The following is a 14,167-nucleotide window of genomic DNA, read 5'->3' as shown; positions in this document are numbered from 1 at the left end:
GAGAATAACGCACAGCAGAGCTTCAATCACAAGTTTTCTGTTGTCCCGGCACCTAGAATTCCCTGTCTTCCTCAGTAACTCCCGGACTAACTCACTGAATGAAGGCAGAAGCACAGAGCTCCTCCTCCGAAAAAGGCGAACAGTACCTTTCACTACTACTCCTTTTCACTGGCGTGCTGGAGGGGGGGGCGGAGGGGGGCACCAAACCAAAACCAAAACGCACCAAAATGCATGCGCTTTCAACTTTACGCGACTCGCAGAAAAAAAAGAGGGCTGCGAACGCCAAGAGCTTATTAGCAAATGGGAATCCGGGGCTGGCCCTGGGCGGGCAGCGCCGGCCACGACAGTACAGAACGGGACCGAGGGCCTGACCCCAGCACACCCCTCTTCAAGGACTCTCCACGAGGCCCCGGAGCCTCTCCCAACCCAGGGGGCAGCCCTTCTGTCCCCGCCAGGCTTTCCGACGCCAGCAGCCGCTGCCCGCCTCACCCCCAGCCCCCCTCAGAGGAGTCCTCAACTGCCTCACCAAAAAATGTTTGGCCTGGGAAGCCCGTTGGCTGCGCCATCCCTTACAGAATTAGCAAGAGTTAAAAGCCAGGAGAGGGAGAAGGAAACCCAAAGAGTCGGGGGCAGCTTCGGGAGAGGCGGCGCAGGGACGAGAGCGAGGCTGCCACGGCCACGGTGGCTGCAGCGCGAGGGAAGGAGAGGACGCACGGGCGAGACGCGAAACGCTGCAAACCCGGCGGGAGCGGCGCTCTGACGACCGCGGCGCGCCGGCTGGACCCGCCACGAAGCCAAGCCTCCTTAGCGGAGAGCGCCCCCACCGTCGCGCAGCCACCCGGGACTGGCCCCCTCCGGCCTCTCAGCCCGCCCCGCCGCCCTCCCAGCCCCGGCCCCCGGCTGGCTCAGGCATGTCCGCTCTCGCACACTCACCGCGCGCGCGCGCGCCTCCCCGGGGCGGCCGCCCGCCGCCCTCGGCGCGATCTCCGCCCCGCCCCCTGCGCCCGGCCAGTGGACTGGGCCCCGCGGGGCGGTGTCGGGGCTACGTCACGGGCGCGTGCGCTCTCTGAGCGCCGGCAGCGGTCTGCGCGGATAGTTACGGGCTCAGTGTGCCGGTTGTCCTTGGAGACGGGGCGGGGCCTGGGCTGCGCAGAGAGGCGCCAACGGCAGCAGGGCCGCTGGAGAAGCCAAGATGCCATCGAAGGGAAAGGACGAAAAGAAAGGGAAGGGTAAAGGTAAAGGCAAAGACAAAGACGAAGACAAGAAGAAGAAGTAAGGAGAAGCCACCCTGGGGTCCCTGCTCCCTGGGCCTACCCTCCCGGGATTCTCAGGGGCGGGCCAACTGGCGCCCTCCCGCCTCCCCTCCTGGACCCTCCTCTCTCCCCGCTTCTGAGAAGGACAGCCCCCATTGTTCAGATATTACCAAAATGCACGCCAAACCATACTACTTCAACTAAGACAAGAGTGTGAGGCTTGGGACCCTGAAGTAACTTAGATACAGCCCCTGCCTATGTGTAATGCGCTAACGAACGAGGAGGAGGCAGATAAGTTCCCAAAGAACAGAAGTAACATAGGACCGAATGAAGTTAAGTGCCAGTGGAGGGAAAAAGAATAGAGAATGCGGAAGAAGGGTTAGTTCTGACCCTAGATGTGAAGGTCAGGATAACATGTTTTAGGATATCGAAGATCCTCTAGGCCTGTGCTGTCCAATAGGGTAGTCACCTGTCACGTGTGGCCATTAAAATTAGTTAAAATTAAATAAAAATTCAGATCCTCATTTGTACTGGCTACATTGCATGTCCTCAGTAGGCACATGTGGCTAGTAGTGGTGACTGTATTGGACAGCCCAGATATAGAGCATTAACACCATCACAGAAAGTTCTGTTGGACGGCATTGCTCTAGACCAGTGGTTCTCCGCCTGGGGTGATTTTTGGCTACCAGGAGACGTTTGTTAATATCTGGAGACATTTTTGGTTGTCACATCTGGGGACCTCTAGTGGATAAGAGACAAAGGATGCTGTTAAATATCTTACACTGCACAGGACAACCCCCAGCCCCACTCTAAACAAAGAATCGTGTAGCTCAGAATATTCGTAGTTGGGAAGCCCTGCTCAAGGCTTTAAGCTTCTCTAGAATAGGCACTAAGCGTTATTCACAGTATCTCTAGCACCTAGAGGAGACCCTGGATCATAGCAGATGCTTAATATTTGTTAAATAAACAAATTAAGGTGTCTGCTTGTGTATGCTTCAACTTGGATCTCCCCCCTCCCCCCCCCCCCGCACAAGAACTATGCTCTGGTGCTCTGGGTTCATTATTTTTTGCCTGTAGCCTGATCGATCTCAGCTATGTGGTTGAGATGATCGTGGACATCCAAAGGATCTCTGGATGATTGAAGTAGTTCCTTGGGCTTTTTTCAAGGATTCCTTTTGGTTCAAAGGAAAACATAAAGGATTTGACCAATTCAGGTAATTATTCATGTTTCCGCAAAGTGATCAGAATTTCTGAAGTGGATAGTATTGCGCTGGCACTAAAGCTTTGCAGGCTTGGAGTTGCTGCTAGATTGCCACTAAACCTATTAGATGACCCTAGTGGTTCCTAGACACATTGGAGTCATACACATTGTCCAACAACACTATATATGGGACCACAAGGAAATCCTTGCAAAGTTTATAAAGTAACTTGTTTAAGAGAGTAATGCATGCTCAATACAGAAAGTTTAGGAAACATAGAAAGTCAAACAGAAAACAAAACCACCTGTAGTCCCATCATCCAAAGATAACCACTACTATCATTTTGGAATATTCTTTTTCTTCTTTATAAAATGATAGCCCAATATACAAATTTATTTGTAACTTTTTTCCCCCAATGTATTATATAAGTATTCTTCTACAGTGTGATTTTTTAAAAAGTATAACTGTGTAGTTAGTCTAGCCTTTTTTAGAAGTGCCAACGGCTTATAACATTCCTGGAACTCACTAGCATGTTTTCTATTTTTGACCATGCAGCTGCAGTGCACATATCAACAAGGAGAAACACTGAGGCTAACAGACCATATATATTTCTTATTAACTCATTTATCCAACAGTATTTGCTCATATGTGCTAGGCAAATGCCAAGCAAAACAAATAACAATAAAGAGAAAGGTGTAATACTAATATAGTAGAGAAATAGTTATATGCTGTCAATGTGTCCTCTTCCTGTGCAGGAAGATGATAAAAGTTGAGGAATCTGCCATGGAGAGAGCCAAGGCCAATGCCTCCCTTTGGGAGGCCAGGCTGGAAGTCACAGAACTCTCTAGGATTGAGTATCGTGATACTTCCCGGAGACTGGCAAAATATAATGAAGAATTAAAGAAACAGCAGTATAGAATGGAGAAAGACACAGTGTCTGTATTGAACTACCTGAAGAAACAGGATCAGGAGAAGGATAATCTGGTAGGTAGGTAGAAACCCTCCTGAGCCTTAGTAACTACCTCTGTGGTTATACTGGTGTGTTATATATTTCAAGGATTTTAATTCCTGGAAATCTCATCACATAGTTAAGACACTTCAATTGACTTTATCTCTCCTTGAAGCAACGTGTTATTTCAGAATGGCTTTACTGTCAGAATTGGCTCTTTCTTATTTTCAGCCTCGTCCCATGTTTTCTTGCCTGAAACAAAGGTTGATGATCCTAAGGGAATATTATGATCAACTTTATTTTAAAAACAAGAGCATGATATATGACCTATATATATATTTTATGATACTGATAACTACCGAAGTAATTAATGATCTGTAAAGCAATTCACCGATAATCCGTGATCACATGATTATGAACCCAGCAAGTTGGATCTCTTCTTTTGGGCCTGTTGAATCTTGAATTTATCTTATTGAACTTTGTTGAAATGTTGGGAGTAGAGCTATCATTTTAAATCTGGGAAAAAAAGGGAAGGGAACTAACATTTTGGGGCCCCTGTTTGTGCCAGGCACTATACTAAGTACTTTACCTCTGCTATGTCATTTAGTCCTTTTAATAACCCCCTGTAGCTACAAATTGTCATTCCCATTTTACAGAAAAAAAATTGACTCTCAGGACAGGTAACTTGCCTGAAGTCACACAGCTAGTGGGTGGAACTTAGGTGTGACTTAAATTCTTCTCTTTCCCATCTGCTTCTATGAGTCCCATGGACGCCCAAGGAAATTTACACCATGCTTCATTCCCATGTATGTTTTTGTATTTTTACTATTTATGTATTATACATCCACAAATAATACATATTATAGTCTTGTTTTAAAATTTATATTAGTAGTGTCATATTGTACATATCTTTTGCAACTTCTCTTTTTTTTTTTTTTGCGGTACGCGGGCCTCTCACTGCTGTGGTCTCTCCTGCTGCGGAGCACAGGCTCTGGACACGGAGGCTCAGAAGCCATGGCTCACAGGCCCAGCCGCTCCGCAGTATGTGGGATCCTCCCAGACCGGGGCACGAACCCGCGTCCCCTGCACCGGCAGGCAGACTCTCAACCACTGTGGCACCAGGGAAGCCCGCAACTTATCTTTTTTATAAAACATGTTTTGTGGTATATTTACAAAAATCACATGATTCAGTTCATTGTTAAGAAGTTGATAATGAGCATGCTTTATTTTTTCATTCATTATTAACTGCTTTATAATATTACATCAAATAAATAAATAAACCAAAATTTATTTGTTCATACCACCCTATGGGTCAGTTAGACTCCATTTTTTCATTATTACAAATAGACCTTCAGTAAACATTCTTGTGTATGTCTGCTTGTGCCCATGTGTGAGAGTTTCTCTAGAGTAGACACTTAGGAGTTAAATTACTATATTATGAGGTATGCATCATTTCAACTTCACAAGGGTTTAAATTGAACTCCAAAGAGGTTATACCAATTTATACTTTCACAAGCAATGTATTAAAGTGAGTTCCCATTTATCCACATTTTTGTGAACACTTGATATATATATTTTTTAATTAATTTATTTTATTTTATTTATTTTTGGCTGCATTGGGTCTTCGTCACTGCGTGTGGGCTTTCTCTAGTTGTGGCGAGCGGGGGCTACTCTTCGTTGTGGTGTGCGGGCTTCTCATTGCGGTGGCTTCTCTTGTTGCAGAGCACGGGCTCTAGGCGCGCGGGCTTCAGTAGTTGTGGCACGTGGGCTCAGTAGTTGTGGCTCACGGGCTCTAGAGCACAGGCTCAGTAGTTGTGGCACACGGGCTTAGTTGCCCCACGGCATGTGGGATCTTCCCGGACCAGGGCTCGAACCCATGTCCCCTGCGTTGGCAGGCGAATTCTTAACCACTGTGCCACCAGGGAAGCCCAAAACATTTGATATTATACTTAATAATTTTTGCTCAATTTTATGTGTATAAATTGGTATGTCACTTTAATTTGTATTTTTCTGATCACTAGTCGCTTGAGCATCTTTTATATGTTCCTTAACCCATTTTTTATTGTTTTTATGTGTTTGCTTCAGTATACATATTGGAGTGATGCAGATGCAAATTCTGTATCATAAGGATGACATGCAAATTCATGAATCATTCCATAATTTTTTTCAAATGCCACATTTTCAGGGAGACCCTTGCTCACTACCCTGTTTAAAATTAAAACCATCTCCCTTACTTTATTTTCTTGGTAATATTTATTACCTTTTGTCATACTATATGCATGTTACTTATGTATTTATTTTCTCTTTTCCTAATTAGAATGAAGCAACACAGAAGTAAAGAATTGGGGGTCTTTTTAAATTGTCGTTGAGTGCTGTATCTCCAGCATCTAGTATGGGCCTGGCACATAGTAGGCACTCATTAAAATTTTTTTGCATGTGTGAATGAATGGCTTGTGATTGCACTGATACTTTGAAAAAGTTAATAGAAATCAAAACTAAGATCAAGATGATATTGGAAGCATATCAGAGAAATCGGACAACTGAACATTTGTGTGGATTTTGTGTGTTTTTTTAAATAAAGTAATTTTTTTGTACATTACTTTTTTTTAACCCTCTTTCCTAGGCGACTTCCATTTTTAAAATTACTCTTTGAATAGTATGCATTATTAAAATTGTCTGCTATAAAGTATTATTCTAAAATAAGCCTTTAGGCCAGCCATGCAAATAATTTTCAAAATTCATTATATAGAAGCTTTGTGGTCTGCGTTAGCTAATTGATATTGGTCTGCATTTATCAGTATCACTGGTATTTCCTGATTTTCATCTGCCTCCATGTATCAAAGACCAGCATCTGGCTGTAGCAAATACATAATTTTCTCACAATCATAGATACCCATTAAAACCAAAGAAACTACTTTGGGAGGAAGAAGTAGAATAGATTCAATATACCCTGGTCAATTAGCTCTCTTAGAGTTTTGTTACTCATTCTACTATATCCTAGAAATGTGTTATTTGCTTAAACTTTATTTAAACTGTTTAGTCTTCATGTTAATTATAGAAATATTAGAAGTGAGGTGTGTTTTGAAAACTATTATATCTTGGACAAAATTAGGAGATTTCACTTATTGGTTTTGGTATTTAAGGCTTTGTTCAATCAACACAAAATAAATCTAATTATATTTTACACCTGTCCTACATGGCTGAGGACTGTCTCAATTTATTTTAACACATTTTCAGGGTTTCCTTAAACTATTCTAAGATTATTTACAACAGTATTTCACTTCTGTATCTTCTGATTCTATAACCACGTCAAGGAATTTTTAGTTTAAAAAGCTACTCAGATTTCCTACTAAAACATACCAGCACCTTGGAGAAATGATTGATTCTAAGACTGGAGCAGGGAGAGTGAAAAATGAATTTGAACTAAAAAATGAATTTGGAATATCTTGTGACAGGAAGTTAGTAAAAAAAAAATTAAAGGACACGGCAGGTAGCTTGAAGGGGCTCCCACTGACCAAATCTGGGACATTCAAAATAAATAATGACAGTAATAAATTATAACTGAATAAAATGAGTCCATGAGTGCATACAACTAATAGATAAACACATACATTAATAAATAAGGGAGAGGGACTTCCCTGTGGCGCAGTGGTTAGGAATCTTCCTGCCAATGCAGGGGACACAGGTTCGAGCCCTGGTCTGGGAAGACCCCACATGCCATGGAGCAACTAATCCCATGTGCCACAACTACTGAACCTGCGCTCTAGAGCCCGCGAGCCACAACTACTGAGCCCGTGCACCTAGAGCCTGAGCTCTGCAACAAGAGAAGCCACCGCAATGAGAAGCCCATGCACTGCAACGAAGAGCAGCCCCCACTCACCACAACTAGAGAAAGCCTGCTCGCAGCAACGAAGACCCAACACGGCCAAAAATAAATAAATAAATAAATTTATTTATTTAAATAAATAAATTTATTTATTTAAATAAATAAATTTATTTATTTAAATAACTAAGGGAGAATAGAAAGTTTTTCCTTATAGTGGAATGCAGTAAATTATTAAATTTCCATGGAATGATGGAATTAGAAAAGTCACCATTTGGCTTCAGAGTAATAATTGATTCAGTCAAGAACAACAGCGGATGCTAAAACTAGTGGGTGAAATTTTGATGAGCAGAGGATATTTGCATAGTCTCAAAATACCTTGCCCCAAAATACTTAATAATTACAAAAGGAAAAATAGTAACTTTTAAGTGGAGAAACCTGGCGGACACAATCTTAACCAGTTGATTACAATTAACGTCAGTCACTTCATGACATGATGCAGTGACAAGGATACATTATCACTTAGGCAGTGTATGCCTGCCAAAAGGGCATAACCTGAATCTTCTCATGAAGAAACATCAGACAACTCCAACCCTGGCCAGTATTTTTCAAAAACTTTGATATCATAAAAGACAAAGGCTGAGAAACTGCCCCAGATTAAAGAGAGTAGGATATATGACAACTAAGTGTAATCATAATCAGGGATTACATCCTGGACCAGGAAAAGGAAAGTTACAATAAAAGGACACCATTGGGACAATTGATGGCAAAATTTGAACATGGACTAGAGATTAAATAATAGTATTTTATCAATGTTAAATTTCCCAATTTTGATCATTGTACTGTGCTTGCAAGAGATTGTCCTTTTTCTTAGGAAATACATACTGAAATATTTAGGGGTACAGGGGTATGATGTCCTAGACTTATTTTCACATGCTCCAGAAAAAACAGTTTCAAACATCTGTATCATATATACGTATATTTAGGTAGACCTATCATAGAGGGAAAGCAAATGTGGCAAAATTGGGTGGAGAGTATATGAGAATTCTTTGTACTGTTCTTGAAACTTTTCTTTAAAAAAATCCTCATTTAAAGGAAGTGCAAATCAAAACTCCAAGTCATCACTTCACACCCATTAAGATAGCTACTATCAGAAAAACAAGGGACTTCCCTGGCGATCCAGTGGTTAAGACTTCACCTTCCAATGCAGGGACTGCGGGTTCAATCCCTGGTCGGGGAGCTAAGATCCCACGTGCCTCAGGGCCAAAAAACCAAAACAGAAAACAGAAAACCAGAAAATAGCAAGTGTTGCTGAGGATGTAGATAAATTGGAATCCTTGTGCACCGTTGGTGGGAGTGTGAAATGGCGTAGCCATTATGGAAAACAGTACAGAGGTTCCTCAAAAAATTAAAAATAAAATTATCATATGATCCAACAATCTCACTTTGGGGTACATTTCCAAGAGAATTTAAAGCAGGATCTTGAAGAGACAATTGCACACCCATGTTTTTGAAACATTATTCATATAAACATCATTCACATAAACATTATTCACATTCATATAGTCAAGATGTGGAAACAACCCAAATGTCTGTTGATGGATGAGTGAATAAAATGTGTTATACACATACAATGGAATATTATGCAGCTTTAAAAAAAAAGAAGGAAATCTTGTCATATGCTACAACATAGACGAACCTCAAGGCCATTATGCTAAGTGAAATAAGCCAGTTACAAAAGGACAAATACTGTATGATTCCACTCATATGAAGTGTATGTGGACAGGGAATGTTGCCCGACATTCCAGTAAACAATGAACGTTGCCCACTATTCCAGTTCTATAAGGATCAAGCCATCAGCCATTGCAGCCCCTTACCCCTGCCCACCACCTGCCTTCCCCCCATGGTGCGTCCTGAAGGGAGTTCAGGATGGAGAAAAACAGGAAGCCTTCTGTGCTTTGGATACTGACCCTAGATAGTTAAGATGCATATCTAAGGAATAATTACAAGCCCAGATGTTGCATCTTCCCTTATATAGAAAAGCACTAAAGTCATTAACTTGAAATGCCCATTCCATTTGATGTCTGACTACATGTTTTTTTCCAGCAAGAAACTCCTGTATATCCCAGCTCCTCTCTTACCTCTTCTGAGCAGTTCCTCAGAGCTCTCTGAGAGGCTGTTTCCCAGGCTATAGCCCTCAGTATAATCCTAGAATAAAACTTAATTCACAACTTTCAGGTTGTGTGGTTTTTCTTCAGTGGACATATCTGAAGTAGTCAAAATCATAGAAACAATGCAGAAAGGCTAGGGGGAGGGAAAAGAAGGAATTAGTGTCTCATGAATATAGAGTTTCTGTTTTGCAAGAAGAAAAATTTCCAGAGATCTGCTGCACAACAATGTGAATATATACTTAAAAATGGTTAAGATCGTAAATTTAATGTTGTGTTTTTTACCACACACACACGTTACCCAGGCAATTGTGATGATAGCCAAGTTTTGGAAGCTGGCGATAGCATGTTAACAGGGTGGATTATGTCCTCTATTCTCTTCTTTCCACGTCTCCAACCCTACTGGTTTTAATATCATGTGAAAACTAGACTGCTTAATTAAGTTAGGATGCAGAGTAATTTCTTTACCTTCCTCTGTATTTCCATTTTCTACAGATTGAAAAACTGAAACAGCAATTGAATGAAACTAAGGGAAAAGCCCAAGAAGAGAAGGAAAAATTGGTATGTACATTGGTGGTCACTTACTGGTGGTCAGGTTTCTGGCAAGTTCAGATATTTAAGACACAAGGAGAACAAGTGAGTAGATCCTTTGAGCAGCTCAGTGACCTTAAAGCCCACACACTTGATTGTACAAAAGCTCAAAAATAACATAAAATTTTGTTATTGTAGAAAACCATCTGGTAGTAGTGGTGTTTGCTGATCTTGAGCTCTAGGGCTTTTCAGTGGGCAGAGCTAGGAAATATATAGTTTTTGAAGATTAAAATATATCATAAGCCCATACTAATACTTTAAATTCAGATGCAGGAGTACAGGATTTTTACTTAACTTTATCTGTGTCTCCTTTCTTCCTCACCAAAAACCGTGGTTCTTGATGATACCAGTATAATTGTGTATTTTCTTCAAACCTTAATACATCAATAGGCACAGAATACTAATATTAATACTACCACCAACATAAATTAGTGGATACAGTTTAAGATTTGGGGGGGACACTTTTCCTTAGGATATATACTGATAGGGATCTACAATCAAATTAACAAGGTTTAAAAATGATTTGAAATAATTCCTTCCTGTGAGGATATGCCACCAACTCAACAACACATTTTGCTTTTGATTTTTAGGAGTTGCTTTATAAAGTTTAATTTAATGTACAATTATGTAACTATAATTATGTAAAATATTTATATGGTTCCAAAGTAAAATCTGTCAAACATGGTATATTCTGAGAAATCTAACTTCTATCCATGTCTCCACAATATACCAGGGTATATTGTCAAAATGGATTTTTGTCAACATAGGTAAGAAATGATATTTCAGTGTACTTCAATTTGCATTTCTTTTTTTCTTTTTTTTACCTTTTAGATTTTTATTAGTAGTTCTCTCTGAAGAATCAAAATAGTTGGCAAATTACTTTAGATTCATCAAGACTGTATATCCTTAGTATTTAGATTTTTAATGATGTACAACATAATACAAAACAAACCAAAGAGACTGATTTCTATGACTAGGTGTTATTCATTGTGTCATCCTAGAGCAAGGGCCTGGAGGGAGAGGCTGTTCTCCAGGGAGAACTGAGGGGGAGTGAGTGCTGGGTGACTAAATCACAGCCTCTTTCTTCCCCACTTGATGTGCTGGGAAGGGGCCAATGATTTCTTAAACTGACAACTGTTTTCTAGAGCAGGGGGCTCTAAAATCTGGGGTAGCAGAAGACTGTGGTCCAAACCAGGCCAAAGGAAACAGGCTGGAGCAGGGAAGTATGGTAACTGCCTGGCAGAAAAGTCAAACTCAGGGCCCCAAGGGGAAAAGGGCCTTCTTTGCAGCTCAGAGACACTGCAGAACCAGTGTAACACTAAGTGACATCGTTAAAAGGGGAAAAAAACAAAACCCTGGAAGAAACTTTCAATTGCACTCAACTTGGATTAGAGGTCAGTCCACCCTTGCAGAGAAGGGAAACATCTAGCCCCAAAGTAGCACTGAGTCTGGCCCTCCCACCTCCTTCTCCCCAATTCCTTTTGGCAGCTGGGCCAGGTTTCAGCTGAGGCCATACAGACCCCAGAAAGACCAGAGAAGTCTCTCTGGATGGCCAAGGTGGGAAGGACACTTCTCAGAATACAAATACTTTTACTATGGAAGGAGCCAGGACAGTTCTGGGGGCATTTGCATGCCCAAATCTTCCCCACTTTCTCCCCAGCTCAGGACCTAGGCTCATAGAGACTTGGCAAGCACAGTCTCTACACCTGACCTTCCACCCCCAAAAGAAAATCCGGAAGTGTGCCCCTTCTTCCCCACAGGTGGTCTCCTCAGGGCCTTCGGCAGCGGGGGCTCCGTGGCAGGGCCTAGGCAGGGCCTGGTCTCAGCTGGCTCCCGCCCGAGCCATGAGGTCTTCCAAAGCATTGTCCTGGTTATTGTTGTGTAATAGCAGAACTTCCTTATTATCTTTCAGTTCAAAGCCCATTTCCTTAAATTTGCTCATTAACTGAAGGAACTGCATCATCTTTTCCTCTAACACTGCTGCATTTCCAGAGCCTCTTCCACTTAAAGAGGGTCAAAGCCCTTCTCACAGAGCTGTCCATGTGCAAAGAGATAGTTGAGAATCTGCTCAATATTCTCTCCTTTCTTCTTCATGGCTTTCAAGACATACTCATATGAATAGCCCATGTCGATCACCGTCTCCACACATTGCCGCTCACAGCGTCTGCAGTTCAGAATAAGCCTGGGGACAGCTGGGAGTGTTGGGCACTTGTGACATTGAGGAATTAGGAGATGTGACCGTGGGACACGTATTTGGAGGTGACGATTCTTCTGTGCACACAGACAAGACAGAGAGGGAAGGCATCTGGGAATGGTTCAGGGTTGGCGCCTCTGTGCCACTGTCCAAGTTCAAAGCTGAAAGCCCAAGCATATGATGCCCATTGAGCTCACTGGCACTGCTTTGGGTGGAAGGCTTTAGGGAATTCTGGAACGTGCCACTGCAGAGGCAGGATGTGCTGTGGAAAGTGCTTGCCATCTTGGCTGTCTTCTGACTGCTGTCATCAGAGTCAAGTTTGGGGAGGGACAGGGACTTGATATTGCTTACTGCAGGGATGGGGGGAGGGACACTTTGGAAGACAGCGACATCTTTTCACAGTTGCCCAACTGTGGTAAGGTTATAAAGCCACTGGGTTTGTGAAGAGGCTTGAAATCTAGGGTTGCCTGCTTCAGGGATGCCAGGACCTCCTCATCCTGTAACACAGACCCAGAGCCACCGCTAGGCAAGTCATTGTCCAATAACTGGGCCATAATGGGTCCACTGGTTCCTACCAGAATGTTTCTCAGCTCTTCCTTCTCATCAATAGTTTTTAACTCCAGATTATCAAACGGGTCTTCTTCACACTCAAAGTCAGCAGGATTGAAACCTGCCTTTGTGTGGGGTGGGCTGAGAACTTTCTGTCTTGTGGCACTGCTGCTGACCCGAGTCGGGGTGAGGATGCTGTTGTGCTGTAAGCTGGCAAGGATGGGATTGATAGGAGGTGGCATTGTGGCTGTACCGTGAGTCTTGGAGAAGCTCATTTTGCTGTCACCCTCTGGGCCACTCTTAGAATTCACTTTAGCTTCTGCTTCCTCAGCCTCGTGCTCTGCTTCCCACTGGGTTCCTTGGATTTTCTTAATGTCTTCAGCCCACTCAATGGTTTTCTTTTCCAAAGAGAAGCCATTCTGTACTTCTCTGACAACCTGCAAACAGTCAGGCAAGGAGAAGCCAATAGGTAGACCAACTTTAGCTGGTGTTTTGAATTTGTCTCCTATCTTAAATGGGACATCATCAAGGTCACTGAAAGTCCCATGAAAATCTGCACCCAACTTCTTAGAAGCCATTTAGAACCTGAACGCTGCCGCCGCTGTCCCAGAAGCTGAAAGGTGCTGCCACCGACCGGCCTCCCAGGCTCAGTCCCCGCTGAGCTCCTGACGGCCCCTAGGGAGAGCGAACACCACCACCTTCAACTCTGCCCTACCCAGGCCAGGCCGTCACCATCACCGTAGCCACCGCCAGGGCCACAGCTGCCATGTTGAAGCCCCACTTCCCTCCTCCTTCCTGCATTTCTCTTATTATGAGCTAGGTTGAGCATTTTTTCATGTGGTTGAGAGTCATTTGTATTTCTTTTGATAGCCCTTGTTCATGTTTTAATTGTGTTATTGGGCCTTTTTCTCCTCTATTTCCCTCTTTTTTTTTTTCCTTACCCTCTCCTTCTCTTCCCTTTCTCCTCCTCTCTTTTTTCTCCTTCTGTCTCCCCCTTTCCTTCCTCCTTTTCCACCTTCTTCCTTGTTTATTTATAAGAGATATTGGCCCTCCCTTTGTCTCTTAGCTTACTAACTTTAATTTAGGATCAGGGATGTTATTTATTTTTCTTACAGGTTAAAGATTTGTTCAGTCTTCTCATAGCTCTTTTATTTTTTAAAATAAATTTATTTATTTGTTTTTTATTTTTGGCTGTGTTGGATCTTCGTTGCTGCACACAGGCTTTCTCTAGTTGCGGTGAGTGGGGGCTACTCTTCATTGCAGTGCTTGGGCTTCTCATTGCGGTGGTTTCTCTTGTTGCGGAGCACAGGCTCTAGGTACATGGGCTTCAGTAGTTGCAGCACGTGGGCTCAGTATTTGTGGCTCTCCCATGCTCTAAAACACAGGTTCAGTAGTTGTGGCACACGGGCTTAGTTGCTCCGCGGCATGTGGGATCTTCCCG

The 14,167-nt window shown here is 42.8% G+C and overlaps 2 protein-coding genes and 1 pseudogene across 17 annotated transcripts in view; 1 reads left to right on the top strand and 2 right to left on the bottom strand.

Annotated features, from left to right (window-relative positions):
* ENTPD5 (ectonucleoside triphosphate diphosphohydrolase 5 (inactive)) overlaps nucleotides 1-1,003 on the bottom strand; it is a 36,453-nt gene extending 35,450 nt beyond the window's left edge. For 5 of the 13 annotated variants that reach the window (XR_012329908.1, XM_073800275.1, XM_019921324.3 and 2 more), the window contains exon 1: nucleotides 527-839. The gene's annotated coding sequence lies outside the window, so the exon portion shown is untranslated. The other 8 variants (XM_073800276.1, XM_019921298.3, XM_019921376.3 and 5 more) reach the window with 5 other exon arrangements.
* A 47-nt stretch (nucleotides 1,004-1,050) lies between these two features.
* BBOF1 (basal body orientation factor 1) overlaps nucleotides 1,051-14,167 on the top strand; it is a 39,691-nt gene continuing 26,574 nt past the window's right edge. For 2 of the 4 annotated variants that reach the window (XM_073800263.1, XM_073800265.1), the window contains exons 1-3: nucleotides 1,052-1,272; nucleotides 3,208-3,436; nucleotides 9,888-9,953. In XM_073800263.1, coding sequence (XP_073656364.1) covers nucleotides 1,193-1,272; nucleotides 3,208-3,436; nucleotides 9,888-9,953 — 375 coding nt within the window. In that variant the 5' untranslated portion in view covers nucleotides 1,052-1,192. Of the gene's footprint in view, nucleotides 1,273-3,207; nucleotides 3,437-9,887; nucleotides 9,954-14,167 lie in introns of all 4 variants that reach the window. The other 2 variants (XM_073800264.1, XM_073800266.1) reach the window with 2 other exon arrangements.
* Nucleotides 11,613-13,461, bottom strand: LOC117311028 (ubiquitin-associated protein 1 pseudogene; annotated as a pseudogene).

The sequence above is a fragment of the Tursiops truncatus genome, chromosome 2, assembly GCF_011762595.2.
Source record: "Tursiops truncatus isolate mTurTru1 chromosome 2, mTurTru1.mat.Y, whole genome shotgun sequence".
Taxonomy (NCBI): Eukaryota; Metazoa; Chordata; class Mammalia; order Artiodactyla; family Delphinidae; genus Tursiops; species Tursiops truncatus.
Note: the sequence above shows the minus strand (reverse complement) of the source record. Positions and strands in the feature narration are given on the sequence as shown.